Source organism: Uranotaenia lowii, chromosome 2 (genome assembly GCF_029784155.1).
Source record: "Uranotaenia lowii strain MFRU-FL chromosome 2, ASM2978415v1, whole genome shotgun sequence".
Classification (NCBI taxonomy): Eukaryota; Metazoa; Arthropoda; class Insecta; order Diptera; family Culicidae; genus Uranotaenia; species Uranotaenia lowii.
This window is the reverse complement of record NC_073692.1, coordinates 285,887,744-285,906,519: the sequence shown is the minus strand read 5'-3', so window position 1 is coordinate 285,906,519 and position 18,776 is coordinate 285,887,744. Positions and strand designations below refer to the sequence as shown.

The following is an 18,776-nucleotide window of genomic DNA, read 5'->3' as shown; positions in this document are numbered from 1 at the left end:
TTCATACTTCAAATCGAGCGCGCTACACAGAAAGACCATTCGTGTATCGTTCGTTTTCAGTTGGAGTGCAAAAAGTGATTCATCGTGCGTTCGTGAAAATCAAAAACAAATTTTGCCATGATGGGAAATGGAAAATCTGCAAAAGCCAGTACTTCGTACTCATCGTCATCTAAAGCAACCACCTCTAACGCAGTATCGACAACATCAACAAAATCTTACATCAGCCCATACAGACGGCACTCGGAAACGGCCACAAGTTCCATCAATAAGTACTCCTTCGCGTCAACGTCTTCAAGCAAATATCAATCAGTCTATCCTTCTCATTCGGCCATCGTTCGAGATGCGATTCCATACAAATCTTTACAGTATCGTCCTTCGCCGCCGTCCTACTCGGCTGCGGCTCTACAAACCACAAGCACAAAACTATTAAAACCCTCAATGAAGAGAGATCCCTTCGGGGCCACGTCAGTCGTCGGATCTCTAATGAACAATCCATACACGGCATCCATTCCTGTCCCGAGTTCCAGTGGCACCAGTAACCTTAACAGTAATGGGAATAAACCAGAACCATCTTACCGGGCAACAGCACAAAACTACTCTGGAGCAACAAGTCGAATCGGTTCTACAAGGTTAGTTCATGTTTCGAAAAATTCCCAAAAATTGTCAATTGGCTCTCAATACAACTTAACTCGAATATATAAACTGGACTTAGGCAGATTCCTTTATTTAGAAATCCGTGCAGTTAAAAAAAATGGTTTCGATAAGTAGGGGAGAGTGCCCAAGTAACACATATTAAGCCAACTAGCAATATTATGGTTTTATTATGGTATTTTTTTGAGTCGTTTTATGACGGTTTAATTATGGTCATGCAAAACGCTTATATTCTTGTTTCGACCATATGTTTTCAGATAGTTTTGAAAACGCTTATAAAACTTTTGTTAAACATGAAAGAGTTATGAATGCTCTGTTTAAACTATAATAAAACACAAACTTGCAAGTTTGCTCCGAGCTTTCTTTTGCATGTTTTACAATAGCGCTCAGTGCTTGATTATTATTCCGCTATAAAACTAAGTGACAGTTCTCGATCAAGATTTCAAAACAGGATACGCTCAGGTTAGATAGCACATATTTCAATTGGAATTCACATTTTAACACATTTTTGATAAGTTAAGTGTGTTGGTTTTGAGTTAAAAAAATATATTTAAAAATCTTTGAAAACTACAAATTATTGGAAGTGGTATGAATATCTCTACAATATTAGTATCAGGCGTGGTCCTATGGGGGGGTGATCGGGGTGATCACCCCCCCCCCCCAAGCAGCAAAAAACCATTACAATATACTCGCAAACGCTGGAATTTCTATGAAAATTTCAAAATTTTCCACTCCGTGGGAGTGATTGTTAATCAAAAGAATTTATTAATTTCTTAAATTCTTAAAATGAGGAAAAAATCGGTCCGCCAAACTAAAACAGCTGTAACTTGCAATGCCCTAGACCATAGGTCGGCAACATGCGGCTCGCGAGCCGCATGCGGCTCTTTGGATGTATAACTGCGGCTCTTTAGCTCAATGTGTGAAAATTTTGAAAATCCTCGAAATTTTCTAGAGTAAACGGACGCAACATAAGTTCCTTCAGTTCAAATAATATTTCTCAGGATTCCAAAAGAAACCAAAAAACTACTAGAGAACAAATTAACAGCATCTTGTCAGTTTGCAACCAAGTTGAGATTTAGGAATCAGTTAACGTTCTTCATAAAAGTCTGATATAGCATTTGGAATACTGGAGAAATTTCTCTTCGCTGGCACGGGAAGTTTTCCATTAAATTTGATTTTCTGATGTAATCGGATAAGAACCGATCATTTTTAAATCGTCAAATAAAATCCTCACTGTTAAGATTATGAAATTGAGTTTGTATTTCTTGAAGTAAATATAATGAAAAATAAATTTGCTTTACTATTTTACCAACTTGCTGATAAAATATGAACATCAGATGAAGATTTTAATAATGCAATGCTTTGAATACTGATAATAATCGTTATGTGGATTAAAATTTCCTTCTTAAAAAATTTTGTTTTTAAATTTTTCAAATATTGAATTCCATCTCTCAATGTTCCTTTTCAAATCCATGAAAAAATATCAAGTTCTTCGTTCTAATTTTGAACATGAGTTCAAGTGAACAGAATATTTAAGTTTGTTAAAAATTATTATTGTAAACCGGGAGATGAGTGCTGGTCTAATTTTAGAATTTCATGTATAATATGAATACTTTTTGGTATTTATTTGAAGGAGAAACTTTATTTGGTAAAGAAGCATTTTCTTCCATAAACTTTAATATATCTTCTAATTACTACATCTACATCTTTTTTTTAATTTTTAACCAAATTCATAACTCTACAATTATTTTTAAAACGTCGTGGCTGTTCTAAAAGTTGATTTTGGTTTCTATGTCTTTATCAAAATTTTGGTTTTGGTTTGTTCTATGGTCATCACACCAAAATAACATCAAAAAACTAAAATTTGAGTTTTAAAAATCGATTCGTTGATAAATGAAATTCAGCGAAGCAAAGCCAAAGTTAGATGTCTATTATTATGTAAGATTTATTATTGTTACGGAAGATCCGAGATAGCTATCAAAACTTTCATTGGACCCCAGCATATTTCTACAACATCGGAAGAATCTATTCTTAACGATTCCTAAATTTCAAGATGCACTGAAATACAGCAAATCTGACAAGAATTAAAAGTATTTTAAAAATATTTTTTGACTGTTTGAAATATTTGAAATTGTTTTGCTTTTCAATATTGAAAAATTAAAATAAATTATTCACAAAACGAATCTTATATCATTAAAATTGGTTAACATTTTCGGCCAGGAAACCGCCAACAAACTACTATAATGTTTAACATTACAAATTCGCAAGTAAAAACAGAGAATTCGTTCAACAAATTAAAATATCTGTTTGAAAAAATCAAATACATTAAATTCCAAATCACTATCCAATTGTATAAAAATCAAAATAGGAATTTGTGATTAGAATTTATAGAAACTTTGACGGAAGGATCAATCTAAATCCATGATATATTTGAGACTCAGAGGTTTAGACATTATTTTTAAGATTTCATTAATATTGAGAAGAAACATCTTGGAAGGGTTACGATTTCGAACAGAATTGAGAATTTAAACTTAAATTTTCGTTCTTGAAAAATATAATTTTAGAAACATTCTTTTAATTTTTTCAGAAATCAAAATGAGAACTAGAGAGCTGAATCGGAATGCTTGCACATACTGAAAAAAAATTAAAAGAAATTTTATAACCACATTTTATAGACCACATCTCGCGACCGATTGATCAATTTTGTCAAATTTTGACTTATTTTCTTCAATCCGTAAAATGAGTATTTATGAATTAAAATTTGTTGGTTTATTTATTCTAAGGCCCGGAAAATATTTATCGAATGAAAATGATAGTTTTATGCGCATAACAAACAAAGAACCTCAACAAATTTTAACGGATGTTCAAAACCCAAAAAATTTTAAGGCTTTTTTGTAGAATCTGAAGAAAAAATAATTGTGACAAACCCTCGAATAGTTTTTTTTAATATTAATTAACATCTTGTAGTATGCATTTTTATGATATAAAATTTTCAATGCTTCTTTTTAATATTTCAACGGAAAACATCGAAAGTCTATTCTTTATCTGGGAAAAAGTGTTAGGAAAAAATTGCAACAAAATTTAAAATGATAAATTTTATCAGGTCACAATGGAAAATCGCCAAAAATTTCATCGTTACTAAGCTGTACCTGTTATGAAAATGTATTGATTCAGAAGAAAGAAAATCGCTTCCGTTTACCAATAAAACTACGAAAATCTGTGGCGTTGTGAAAAAGGATAATAAAACTGAGTTCACAGTTATTTGTAGTAAGGATAAAATGAAGTGCGGCTCTTTCAAACTCGGAAATTTCCTCAATTTGCCATTTTTGGCTCTTCTGTCTCAAAAGGTTGCCGACCGCTGCCCTAGACCAATTTTCACCAAATTACTTTTGTTAAGGCACTTACAGTGTTTAATTCGAAGTTGTTGATCATATAAGCATCTTTTATACATTTTTATACAATGATATCTATTCCATTTTCTAAAAATACCAAAAATACTACTTCTTTCGTCATAACTCGACTATTTTCTCGAGAACAAGGACTTTTCAATGAAAAATATTATTAGCAATAAGAAATGAACCCTTTAATAATTTTTTTTTTTCATTTTAAATTATAAATTATGTTTGAAAACATTTAATGCATGAAGCAAAAATACAATTTTCCACTTTTTTTTCATAAATCATTCGTTTGAAATTTGTAACTATATCAGTTCCAATAAATTTTAAAATCTATAAGAGCTTGAAATTTAAGAGAAATCAAATAAAAATAAAGTTCCGAAAGCTGCATACCTAAGAATTTTATTATAATGATTTTTTTTAGAATTAAATTAATATTTAGAAATTGAAGAATCGAAACAAGAGTTTATATTAAAGTTGCCAGAATTTTTTCCACTTCCATCCAGGCCTAGCAATTCCGGGCATTTTTTTCAAAAAAAACCTGGCAAAATCCGGGCATGGATTTCAATTTTTCAAATCCAAAAACCGGGCAAAACCATGCGAAATTTAGGTGCTATTATATATAAAAGCAAAGAAAAACTTCTAAAAACTTTTTGGAACACTTAAATATTTAATGGTTTATAAAAGTAAATCAGCGAAATTATTTGAAACAACCGTTGAAAATTTCCATACCGTTAATCGATTTTGATGAAACTTACTTAAAAACTTTGATTTTTTTGGTTTCTTTTTGAGAATTGTGAAAAAATCCGGGCAATATCCGGACTTTTTTCGCGATATACGGGCAACCGGGCCGGACCGGACTTTCTCGAAATTTTGCATCAAATATCCGGGCAAACCCGGATAAAACCGGGCAATCTGGCAAGCTTAGTTTATATTGATTAGCTTTTCAAATCACGATTCAGCAATATACTTCAGAAAAATAATAAAACATTCATAGCAATTGTTAGCACATTCTCAAATAAATGTTTGGATTTCCAAAGGTATTGTTAGAAAAGATGTAGATGACTTGAGAATTTTTTCACATGTGTGTATTTCTTCATTTTTAAAATAACTCTTATATCGGAAGATTCTTTAACGAGTTCTTAAATTAATAAGTTTTAAACTGCTCAATATACAAATGACGAAAATTATCTTTTTGTCAACAATTGTTCGCAGTGAATATTAAAGATTCGCAGATTGTTTTATAAAATGATGTATAAGCTGTTTAAAGGATATCAAAATAAGTATATAGAGAAAGTTTGTTAAACTTCTCTAAATTCATTTTTTTTAAATATAAACCTCTAATTAGTTTAAATGAAATTTGAAGGGAAGAGGAGTAGCAGTGTGCATCATGGTCTTGAAATATTTTTTTTTTTACAGAAGTACACAGCAAAAATTATTTCCTGTAAAATTACGCAAATGTCCTGTAACAAAAAGGAGCAGGACATTTACCGTAATTTTACAGTTCGAAAACACGATAACGTGACATTTAATTTTTAGTGTACAACTTTCTTACAGGACATTTACTGTAATAATAGAAGAATCTTCGTTAACTTTCAAGGAAACAAATTTAAAATTACAGGTTTTGTTAATTACAGGTAATTTATTTAAAAGGTTGTAGTTTTCAGTGACACGTAATAGTCAAATGTTTTTTCTGTGTATATATAATCAAATTCATTCATTACTTTGATGATTTATCACTTAAATAAAAAAAATTGTTTGAATCATTACAATTTTTATGCAGATAGGAAATATTTTTTCAAGAACCCAATTTCAGCCTCTATTTTTTATCTAAATGTTCAACTCCACATTCAAAAGGGTTTTTATAAATTCACATGGCCACAGAATTAACACTTTCTTAGATGAAAATAATTTAAGAGCTAATTTTGATTTATATTGGTGCCCTTAATTATTTTCCAATAGGTTAAAAATTATTCGAGAAAATTCTGCACTTTTCTGACAAAACTTTTAACTATTACAGTTAAAATTCGATATAACGGTTAAAATCACATTTCTTTCCGCAAGAACGCAAGTAATTTTGACTACTGTGAATTTTTTTTATTGAAGTTTTCTGTTCATTTACTGTTCTCAATTTTGTAAAATCATAGATTTCCTACGTTTAAAGAAGTAATGACTACATAGAATTTAAGATATTTCTCAAAGCAGAAACCAAATCATTTTTCAGACTTCAGCAATTTTTTTAAATGAAATAAAACCTTTGTTTTTCAAAACTTTCTTAAGTAATGTAAGAAATTCTTGTTCTTCAGACCTATTAAACACTGTAGATTTTGTTTAGATCATTCATCTTGAAAGTAGTATTCCTTAATTGAATAAAATATATTAAACAAGTTCAGAATCAGTTTTTTTTTCATGTTAACTTGTATGTTCATCAGTTATCAATGATTGATTACACTCAAAATTGATTCTTTTTAAAACTCCATATAAACTCCATATCACCAAAACGAGAAGGTGATAAACAAAATCTAGTTGAAGATTCGAGTTCTTGAAATTAATTTTTAAGGCCTTATCGGTGAATGTTATGTTCTCATAGTGAGAACATTTCAAGAATTGAAAATTATAGATGGATAGAAGAAGATTAGAAGAAAATTATAGGTGTTGAAATGAGCGGGTAGAAATTTTTAACAAGCATTTTCACCACATACTTAACTTTTGTTCAATCACGGATCAACTATTTTGAAATGTTAGAATCGGACAGGGTTGAGTCTAACAACGCAAGATCCACGCAAGATCAACTTTTGTGTTGTGTTCCTATAATTTTCTTCTAATCTTCTTCTATCCATTTATAATTTTCAATTCTTGAAATGTTCTCACTATGAGAACATAACATTCACCGATAAGGCCGTAAAAATTAATTTCAAAACATAAATCACGGTGATTAATCTTAATTAATAAAATTAAGATTCGAGTTCAGCGCACCAAATTCTACTAAATCAATCATTAAAACATAGACACCAAAATGCTATCTCTTGCATTTTTATGGTAAGACGTTTTCATTAGGAAAAATCTTTTTCAAATGTTTGAAGCAAATCTTTTTCATCTTCATATTATATTTAAATTTATGAAGGATTAATCACCGTGATTTTGTTTGTTTATTTTATTTATCGACCTTATCGATGAAAATTAAAAGAACATAACTAAGAACATTTCAACATTATGAAAATTCTTGTCAAATAGAAAGTTTAAAATGTATGGATGTTGAAAATGCGAGAGTAGAATTTCATAAGAAGCATTGAAATCACATGTCATCAATTCATTTTTCATGGATAAAAAAAACAAATTAAAAAATAAATAAATAAAAGGGATTACTTTCGTGTTTGATCATTCAAGAACTCTTCCATTTCCCAAATTGTACTTTGTCAGTGACAAGGATTGAAAAACTCATTCAGAGGAGCGACGCAGCCTGCATTGCTCCGATTTTTGCTCACAAAAATGCCCTGGAACGCGAATGAGGTGTGAGCGAGAATCTCCTGTTCTCACGAATCAAGCCCGATCAAAACGAAAACACGACCAAGGCTCCTGATTCCTTTTTCCCTAGCTTCCTTCTCCGCACACAAAATCTAGCATCAACCCGACGATTGCGTAGCAGCGAGCCGATTCATGAAACTTATTACCAACCCGCTCATGAGCCGTGTTAGTAATGGTATTATTCTTTCCCGTGGAAAAATGTTCGTCCCTTTGCAAAGCTTGAGCTTGAACAAACACTAACAGCAACAAAGATGACGCCAAGCCGTGTTGGCTGTATACACGCGTTGGCCAAAAGGAATGGAAAATAAGAAGAACAGTGTGCATACGGCCGGCACATCCAATCCATTTTAGTGATGTTATTATTCTTTTCAGGCAAATATGCCGAGCCAAAAGAATTGTTTTGCTTCTTGCTAGTGCTGTTATTATTGCTTCCTACGAAAGAATGTGCGTCACTTTTTGAAGCTACGAGCCGAGTGCCTCCAGCTACGGGTGGATGCATATTGAGGAAAAGTAGGCGCCTTGGCTACGAGCTTGAAGGAACATCAATAACATCAACAGCAACAGTGTGCACTTGTGTAGGCCAAGCCAATTTTTAAACGATCGGTGCCTCTGAGAAGGACGAGCCGAAAGATTCCTTTTTCTTTTTTTTTTCTTCCTACTTTTTTTCTTCTGAACTGGCGTACTTCTTTCCCTTAACAGACAGTAAGCTCGTTATCAAAATTCTCATGAAGCAAATTCGAGTCTCTCGTGATCCCGTTTCTCAGACTCGCTCATGAATGTTTTTTAATACGAGCAGCATAGAAACCGCCGTCGAAGAATTGTTTTTGTTGCTGTTCGTGATTTTATTGAACACAAACGAATAGCGAGCCGGTGGCGAAGCATTTTCGTGTGCGTTTCAAGGAGTGTGCGATTTTTATAGTCCTTGGTCAGTGATGATGAATTGTTGTTGTTACAAAAGGTTATAACTGCGAACACCGTCTTAAATTAACTTTTCTTGTCTTTTATAATGATTACTGGTAGAATTTGAATATTAATTAAGGATTTTATCTTTGATAACTTAATAACTTGAAAACTTGATAGAATTAATTATTTTCATTTTTTTAAATAATCATCTGCTTACTTCGAATTAATTCTCTGAAGTTCAAAATGGGTATATTTTCCTCATCGATAATTCCCATTTCAAATTGAAATTGAATAATATTTCAAATGGATGACATTACAGAGGAATTTTTCAACCAAAACTACAATTGAAATTGAAGAACAGAAATGTAAATTAATATGGTTGATAATTTCCATTATTATCAATTATTCTGACCTGATCTGATGTTTTGTAAGAATTCAAGTTTAATTTCTTATCAAATTTGGTGTTATATTTGATCTATTCTTCTTCTGTGCACTGATTGTTATGTCCGAAGCTTCAAATTCTGGATTTATTCCAATTTTTAATTCGCATTCCGTTTCTGATGTTTTGAAAATACTCGCTTGATTTTTTTTTGTTCTGAATAAGAATCAACATTTCGAATGATTTATTAATGCCTAACAGGAAATAAAATTTATTTAAAATTTTGATTCTGATTTATTTTGATTCGTATCAGTATCTTTTTTTTCGAGTTTGTGTGATGATTCTGGGTATGAATATGGTTTCACAAATCAATTTGCTCATTTATTGTCCTTTTTTGGTTTTGTTATAATTTCTAACAAAATTTTAAAATCGAAACCCACGTGTCTATCGCACGGGTCTTGTCTGCAGCAAATATTAAAGTATCATTTGAAACTGCACAAAATCTCCCCCCCCCCCCCCCCCTCCCTTCCACCCACTCGCACTTTCCAAATTAACGTTTTTTTCGCAATATATTTACGTTATTGACTGATTTTTGAAAATTTGGAAAATCATCCCCCTCCCCCTTCCCCAAGAGCCAGCTCTAGGACCGCCCCTGATTAGTATTGAGTGAAATGGCTCAAATAATAGGAAAAAAATTGTTGCTTGACGCCATCATTGATCCAACATGACGGCTTCCGCTTTTATTTTCAAAGCTGTAAATAATTGAAAATATCATAAAACCTTCACAATATCGTGAAAGTGATAAACGAGTAGGGGAGGAGCGGGCTATATGCGCCTATTAAGCAGAATACTGATTTAATGAAATATTACATCGAATATTTGTACAAAAACTATATACACATGAGTAGACATCTGTTTTCTATACATTAAAGTAATTTTATGTTGAAATCTTCTTCAGTTTTTGAAAAATCAATTTTTTTTATAACTGTTGTCAGAATTGCCGAATCTCAAACCGTGCGGGCTAAATGCGCCTATTTATGTTTTAGGCAAAATTTCGTTTATTTTGGCAATATTTCCGTATAATTTCATTGGAAATGCTAGAAACTGATAAGTTTCATAAGACAAATTCAAGTTTTATAAAAATCTATTTCTTTTATTAATTTATAGAATATAAAAAAAGTTAGGGTTGCCATATTATGGAGGTAGTTCATCCATAAGAAAAACTTTATTAAATCTGTCTTGAAATCTTCAACTCTCTCTAAAGGTGTTAACAAGAGATTAAATTCGTAGTTTTTATAATGAAGATCATATATTTCTTCTATTTAACCTGTTATTTTAGGATAAAGGCATTTTACAAACATGATAGGGGCAAACAGAAACACCATCTTATTCCACTTTCCAATCATTATGAAATCATCATAAAAGCTTAAATTTGTTTTATTTCTAAGGTTCATTTAAATAAGATACAAAAACCACCCCACTTTTTGTTTTGAGCTTCTTTACGTATAATTTTTAAAAGTCAAAATATTACATCAAAAGGTATCAAAACCTTGTATGATTTTTTTTTTTAATTTTTTTGAGTTGGTTTATTCCTAAAATTCTTTCTTGCCTTATGTTCAAAGCGTATCACCCTCAAAATGCATTGATTAGATATCTTGTCTTGTCAGCCATCTCGTCAAACGGCCGTAGGGTTATTTTACCTGATAGACCCATTTAGGAAACCTTTCCCCTAGAAGTCGATTTCCGCCGTCCGTCGCCATCATAAATTCCAAGATGGCGGATACTACTCAACTTTAAAATACTGTAAATGACTGAAAATTGCATAAAAACCTTACAATATGGGCATAAAATAAATGCGATCGAGCAGTAGAAGTCGAACTTCGTTATTTGACGCCATTTTAAAATCCAAGATGCCTTTTTACCCAATGACCATATTGTGAAAATTTCATGTGATTTTCAGTCATTAAAATCATTATAATGTTCAGTAGAAGCCACCATCTTGGATTTCAAGATGACGTCTGATAGCGAAATTTGTCTTTTGCTCGTTGAAATCTAGTTTAAACTAATACCCCACTTGCGGAAATTGGATATTTACTGATAGGATTTCTATTTTTTAAGGATTTTGAAAAAAAAATCGTCTTTTCAATATAGTGTGTAGGGATGGGAAGTTTGATAAATAAGTGTTCGGGTTGGCGAGAAGAACGCTGGCGAGGGAGCGTGTGGGACGAATGTGGGGAACAAAACTATGACAAAGAATGACCATATGACAAATATGACCAAAGTTTGGCAAATAAATGACTAAACATGACAAATGTGGTAAAATTATGACTAAAAAACATACAAAAATCTGACAAATACGACAAACATTTTACAATACAATGAAAAAATATCAATACAACTCTGTCGAAAATATAACAAATGTGATAAAAATATGACAGAATTTTGACAAAAATGTCAAAATTTTGCCAAAATATGACAACTGTGGTAAAAATTTTTGACAAAAATGTGACATAACAAAAATATGAAAAAAATATTGGCAAAAAAATTCAAAAATATGATAAGCGTGGTAAAAATATGACAAATTAATAAAAATGAAATAATTGTTGTTTCATTGTTATAAATTCGTCATATTTTTAAAACGCTTGTCATATTTTTGAATTTTTTTGCCAATATTTGGTCATATTTTTGTTATATTTGTCACATTTTTGTCAAATGACATGACATAAAATTGTGATAAAAATTAAACAAATATATGACATAAATAAGACAAATATAACAAAATTATGATTTTGTTATAATTTTGTCATATTAATCAGATTTATGTTCTAATTTTGTTTTATTTTTAAAACATTTGTTATATTTTTGACTAAGGTATATCGATTTTTTGTCAATTTATTGTTAAATCAATATCATATTTCAGTTTCAATTTTCATATTTCTTTTTTCAAAAACTTTTGTTATATTTGTCAGATTTTAGTCAAAATTTTGTGATTTTTTTGTCATGTTTTGTTTATGTATTGTCAACATTTTGCTATATTTTTGTAATATTTTTCATATTTTTTACACATTTGTCAAATTTTTGTCTCACCTGTCTGTTTTTTGTCATATTTTTCTAATGTTTTTCTTTCATTTTATAGTAAATTTTTTGTCATATTTAAGTTATAATTTTGTCATTTTTGTTTAATTGCTGTCAATTTTTTGTCCATTTTTGTCATAATCTGTCAGATTTTTGTCATACTAAATATTGTCAATTTCAGTCATGTTTCCACCATATTTATTACATTTTATCATAATTTTGTCATTTTTTGACTACAATTGTCAATTTTTCGTCATGTCGCCATCAAGAAATTCATATTCATTTATCGGTTTTCAAATCGTTTTTTCTTTTTGAATCCTAATTCACAATTTTTGAAAATGTCAAAAACAAATGCCTACTGAAATTATCAGCAACTTTAGCTGACACTGATTGAATGCTAAAGCTGCATTCACTGATCGAATGCAGTGAGTGACAGAAAAGCCTAAGCGAAAGACGCTTTCGTAGCAGTCGAGTGAAAGAAGTTAGTTCGGGTTTACGAGTGAGCTTTCTACTGATTGATAGACATACTCACAAAGCGTGTCACATGCACGAGAATGACCGAGCTGATCAGATGCTTTATATCTGTTGACTTTTCTATTCCATTCATTTAAGATTAAGCTTTTTACACTGATAGAAAATCACAGTCAATATCATTTGCACTTTCTGAAAATTTGCAGCACTGTTAACAGCATTTTCAAATTTAGCGGAAGCCGCTATCTTTTAAGATGGTGTCGGAAAGTAAGAAATCGACTTTTTCTAGTTTAGCCCAAGGTGTGTATATATAGGAGGTGTTACCGAATATCAAATTTCCGATTCAGCCATTTTGGCTAATTAGACTGCGGAAGTTTGTTTTCCAACAAACCACAGAAAAGCTGAGCAAATAATCTTATGTTTGTAAACAAACTCATTGAGAGACCCGCTCACTCCTCGCCGACTTACTGTGAAAGTCGGAGAACCTCGTGTTTAAAAAAATCCTTGGTTTAGCCCATAATGAATCTAGTATGGTGGTCTCACATGCCAAATCGCACGTTCAGCCATATTGAAAAAAGTTTTGACAGCTGGCTGAAATGTTTACGAAAAAGGGGGTCCAGGGATGCCAGGTGTTTGAGATACAAAATCAAAGAAAAAAAGTCTATGTATGTCTGTGCATGTCGTAGACCAAAGATCAAAAGATTTATTTCAAATCCAATTGGGCTTTAGTTTATTTTCTTAATTACAATACACTCCGCACTTTTCGAATGTTCCAAAGTAGCTGTGATTAACCGTGATAAAAGAAAGGATCTTTTAAGGGTGCACCAAACAACCTTAATCCTGAACCGGATGTTGCTTGTCCGATCAATGGCATCAAGGTTGGACTAAGGGTGTTCACCATCGAAGCGGCAGTCGAGGCTACATCATGCACTACGACACTGCCACCGGTTCCCTCGTTCAAAAGGGCCAAAAACTCCATCTGGTTTCTCCAAAGGATACCCATCAGATCCGGATTACTCGATTGGATCATCTGGAGGAGCGATGGCAACAGACGGGGGTCATCCTGAAGCAGCTGTTTCATCTCGATGAAGATCAGATGTTCCTACAGGAAGGCCAGCCGCTTCTCGGACGATGGAATGTCATACCTCGCCATGTTACCATCCGATTCGAAGACTTTCTACTGTTTCCAGATAGCTCTTGGATGAAAATAGTGTTGAATAAGCATTTATCTGTTATAAGTTATGGATAATTAATGTTACCCACTTCTACCGACAAAACTGACACCGTCGTCTATTGGTTCAACGTCTTCCAGCTTTGCTTTCCAGCCCGGAACTCAGCCGGAAGAGTTTTTTCGCTTCTATGGATTATATTTGCAAAAATCATGGTGAAATCTTTATCTGAGCAATATATTGATGGTTGGCAAAACTCCGTGTTTTACAAAAATTAGAGCACTTGGCATCCCAACCAGCCGCCAGACGAGTCAGCCAACAGCCCAGCCTACAGCCAGCTGTCAAACTTCGGCTGCGTTTCGCCCCCACCGTCGCATCCAATCCTCGTCTACTTTTTGCCACAGTGAGACCACCATATCTAGATTCATCATGGTTTAGCCCTTCCACCCAATATCCATATGGCGATAGTTGATCTCATTTACTTATTATTTAACAGATTCTGAAAGCATAATATTTCAAATTTCTACTCTCTTAAAAATAAGAACGAGTCAACTTTGTTGAAAATCAAGCAAATCGAAAGATAAAAGGATGATTGACGGTTGTTTTGCTATATTTCTTTTTATTTCTCAGGTATACAGAATTAAAAAAAAAATTCTACAACCATATAGTCTTTCAAGTCTTTTTAACAATCATAGGAAAAGTAATAGTTTTTGGATAAATATAAGTAATATCGTGCATAATTGTAATCTCGATTCATTTAGTTGAAAATCAGGTCATTTTGAACTCAAGAGATCAATTTAACCCACAGGTGACAATCTTGAAAACTTATTCTTTTAAACTTGAACTTTTTTGCGCGTTATCATGTTTATTGCTATGGAGAACAATTTGTTTTGTTTTCTCTTGATGGAAAAAATAATCCGAATGTTCCTAGACGCTAAAATAACTCTGATTTGATAACAAAAGGTAAAATTTGAACTCTTTGTATTTTTCAATAAAAAATTATTTTTTTTAAATTGCTTCTTACTCCAAAAAAGTAGAAAGTACATGCATTATTTAACCTTATGCTGACGAAGCCAGGGGGGAGGGGAGAACAAAGGATGCCTCTCTTATCAGTTTTTTTTGAATAAATCGAGAACATTTCAAGCAAAAGAGACCATATTTTATAAGTTAAGTTGTTAGCGTACGAATAATTTGAGAACCTCCCTTTTCAGGGCGGAATCGGAAAGAAAGAGACAGTTTTTTCATATTTTATTTGACATAACTCGAAAACGCTTATCAAAACACATGGAAAACAATGTGACATGAAGCTTATAAAAATAGACTAAAATTATCAAATCTTGAAACAAATTTATAAATCCCAATTCAGAAAATTAGTTTAATTTATCTTTGTATTGCAATTCAAAACTCCAGCTGCAGGTCTTTTTTACAACGCTTTCATTTGAATTATGTTGTAATATGATTTAATATAACGCCATCAAAACAATAAAAAATTTGAATTATTTTTGAAAAAAAATCAATGAATTTTGAAAGGTGTAGCAAAGCACCTTGGTAGCACCATCACGTATAAACGGACGGTCGAAATGAAGTGATATTTGGTATCAAAGGGTTTTTCGGGTCGGATGGAGATGAAGTTGAATCTTTATAACAATTTATTAAATTAATGGTAAAACGAAGTTTTCCGTTACAGGTAGTTCAAAAAAAACTTTAATTTATTTATATACCACTAAAAAGATAAAGAGAAGAGATTATCAGAGTTTTTCTTCAATTGAAATATGTAATCTTTAACTTTGGAAGGAAAAAGAAAAATTTTGGATTCCTTAAAAGTGTATTTACTATTTCAGAAACCTTAAAAAAACATTGCTGAAATTATTATAAAAATAATCTGAAATCCGAATATTTTCGAGTTATTCGTAAAAATGTTATGTTTTCTAAATACAAACATCTGTCTCGACATCTCAAATCATTTTTTCATTTTCATTTATTTCTTTATTTTTGCAACGTAAGGTTGAAAATATTTCAATTTGATACATTGTGAGATAAGATTCGTTTGAGAAAAAAAAAACAAAGATCAGAAATAACTAATAATTTCAAATCATTTTCATCGCCACTGAAAAAGATAACAATTATTTATTTCATAACCCTTTCAAATAATCGGTTCTTCTCAGGTTGTGATGGAAGTATCATTCATGACCATGAATTGCATCACAAAGTCCATTTCAAAAGACATTGAACTTCACTATCGAATAAATAGAACTGACTCATCGATTTATCAGTACAAGCATTCTGCAGATAAAGATAAATAACTTGCCCCAGGTCAGGGTGTAATTTCTTTTCTTTTTTCATTGATTCATTCATAGGTTACTAACCTAGGCCAGACAAAAAAGATAAAATCGGTATCCATCGAAATTGCTGATTCGACAAAATCCCGATTAAAGTTTAAGTGATATTTAAGTAAGTCTGATCAGTCAAATTGATTTTGTTGATGCACGTTTATTTGAAGAGGGTTTTTAGCCTTTAACTATTACTGATCAGTCAAACAAATGTACAATTTCGCTCTGCAAAAAACTCAATTTATTTACATTTGGCTCTTTAGCCCTTTGGAAAAGTTCTGAACCGGAATGAACTATCGATTACTGTTGGAGGCAGTAACAGACAAGTAATATTGATAAACCAGATAAAAGCTAGTTGTTGTGGTAAAACTTCATAATGATTTAGGCTTAACTTCCACGATAAAAATCTAGAAATAACCATGAAAAAGCGACTTTGAATTAGCATTGAAATCTACCCATTCATTTGTTACACATTCAAATTATTAATCAAACATTTCGAATGTTTTTCAGCACTTCAGCGCCAATTCGTTACAATTTGAGGGACAAAGCCTTCGTTCTCATTTTCCACCATAAAATGTTCGGAGACAAAAAATTGCTCAGAATGGGAAGTGAAAAAGATTTGGAACGACTGAAACAATTCTTCAAAAAATACCGGGTTGATACGATGAAGATTTGTGACAACTACACGGTTCAGCAGGTGAAGAAAAAAATGATAGAAAGTAAGTCATTAAAAATATCGAATCAAATATTCCTCCGAATACTTACAATTTCCTTTTTTTTTCTAGTAAAACAGAAAAGGCTTGCCCACATTTCATGTCTAATTGTGGTTATTATGAGCCATGGCGACACTCACGGGCGTATCCATGCCTACGATGGAATTTATAACTTAGAACACGACGTGGTTGAGCAGACTTTGCTAAATGAAACACTCAAAGACAAACCGAAGCTATTTTTCGTGCAGGCCTGCAAGGGAAACGCATTGATGGAGACGGACGCTTTTCCAACTACCACCAACAAGAATGATATTCTCAAGTGCTATAGCACTTATGAAGGTATCTTAGAAACTTTTTTTTAATTTAAAAATTACTGATCTGTAAAACTTTTGTATCTCCCAGGTACTGTGTCTCTACGAGATCCCAAGACAGGAACATACTTCATACAACAATTATTCGACCTTATCGAAAAGCATCCCGAAAATGACATTAACGAACTGATGATAATACTGAGGAATCAATTCTCTTCTGATAGGTATACAGAACCTTCCATAATGGAGCTAAAAAAAACCTGTAATAATCTGTTGTTGGTTTTCTCGTTTCAGAATTTCCCAAACACCTACAGACACATCGACGTTGACCAAAAAATTCTTCTTCGCAGATTTGAAAAAATAATCGTTTAGCATTTTTGAGGTATAACCTACTTGGTAAATATCTCGGAACGTTGACAAGCTTTACGACTGCAGTTGAGTACAGGGATAAGTTTTTTTCCCCATTTTCGGCTGAATTTTTGTTACTCAGAGTGAAAAATACAATACATAGTTTGAGAAACTGAGATTCCTTCAATAAAACTGCTAAGCGTTTTCGTTTAATGAAAATGCCCTTAATGATAAATAACTTTTTGAAAACCAACATTAAAAATATTGAAATTAACGAGGATGATGATGAGATTAGTTAAGCGAATCTGTGAAACTTTTAACATCAATAAAGCTCTAAACACAAAACCGTTTTTTTTTCATTTTGTTTAGTTTATTATTTTATACGAGTTTTACTGTTTTCATCCAATTTACTAAACCAAATTTTGAAAAGTGATAATCCTGGCACTTATAATTTTTTTTTTTAAACGAACACACCTATAAAGGATCCCAGTGAAACTTCATGTTTTTTTGAAGAGATCTAAAATCTTCTCAAGACTAAAGCGTCCATCTTTCAACGAAATAATAGCTAGCATCTTACTAATGCTAACACCACCAGCTCACAGAAAGAGTAGGGGAGAATGAGGATACTTGATCCTTGGGGATACTTGATTCCTTAGCTATATCTCGAAACTGGAATGTCTTACAAAGATCAAATGTTCTAGAAAAATGTGCCAAAATGAGCAAAATAACAATACTTAAAGTTTAAATTTTTTTAACAAAATAATTGTTTGAGTAAATGAAATTTGTTTGAAAAAATTCACAAAATGTAACATGAAGATCTTTTTTCATCACTTTAAAATGTTCCTTTCATGGGAAAATTATGAAAAAAATATTTGTTACAATGTATCAATCGTTCGAGCGTTAAATGAACTTCATAATGCCACATTTTCAAAGCAATGGAAAACTCACAACTTTTTTCAGAAAAAGTTTTCTAAAATGTTGATTATGGGTACAATTGATCCCCTAAAGTTGGGTACAATTGATCTCCCTTCCAAACGGCATACTCTTCTTCTGAATTGATCGTTATGATTGCTGATTACGAAATTACTAATATTTATCCAAAAACTAATATTTATCAAACAATTGGCTGAAGAAAAGAGCAAAAATAATTAATTTTCTCTTAATTATAAAAAATAGCGCCTTTAAGTATGCAATGTTTTAAGCGTTGAGACAAAGTTATAGAATTTTCTTCTTATGTCTACTATAAATTGTGAAATGAGAACAAACATGACCAAAATAGTCAATTAACATTCTGTCTTGGGGGTTTGTTTGATTTTTATACTAGGATTAGGGCTTCCTGAATAAAAGATCAAGTCTCCTTCAAAAGGGGATCAAGTCTCCCCTAACTTCAGAAAAATCGCATTTTTTCTACTCCCACGAAAATGCTTCTAGTTCATCAAGGGGTTCAAGTATCGTTCTAATTTTTGGAGCATAAAAACTTGAAATTACACGCTGTCAGAAAATGTC

General features: G+C 31.9%; 2 protein-coding genes across 2 annotated transcripts in view; one reads left to right on the top strand and one right to left on the bottom strand.

Annotated features, from left to right (window-relative positions):
• The window catches only part of LOC129742753 (uncharacterized), a 400,996-nt gene that overhangs the window by 273,470 nt on the left and 108,750 nt on the right, over positions 1-18,776 (bottom strand). The gene's annotated exons all lie outside the window — the stretch shown is intronic.
• Positions 25-17,544, top strand: LOC129744469 (caspase-6-like). The gene is made up of 5 exons (XM_055736990.1): positions 25-629; positions 16,409-16,617; positions 16,684-16,950; positions 17,014-17,146; positions 17,217-17,544. The coding sequence occupies exons 1-5, from the start codon at positions 118-120 to the stop codon at positions 17,284-17,286; spliced, it is 1,191 nt and encodes a 396-aa protein (XP_055592965.1). The 5' UTR covers positions 25-117; the 3' UTR covers positions 17,287-17,544.

What these genes read in the sequence shown, in the direction of transcription:
- LOC129744469 (XM_055736990.1), top strand. Translation starts at nt 118, where the DNA reads ATGATGGGAAATGGAAAATCTGCAAAAGCCAGTACTTCGTACTCATCG. An exon ending in GAAGAAAAAAATGATAGAAA is followed by an intron (nt 16,618 to 16,683) that starts GTAAGTCATTAA and finishes TTTTTTTTCTAG; the next exon opens with TAAAACAGAAAAGGCTTGCC. An exon ending in AATCAATTCTCTTCTGATAG is followed by an intron (nt 17,147 to 17,216) that starts GTATACAGAACC and finishes TTCTCGTTTCAG; the next exon opens with AATTTCCCAAACACCTACAG.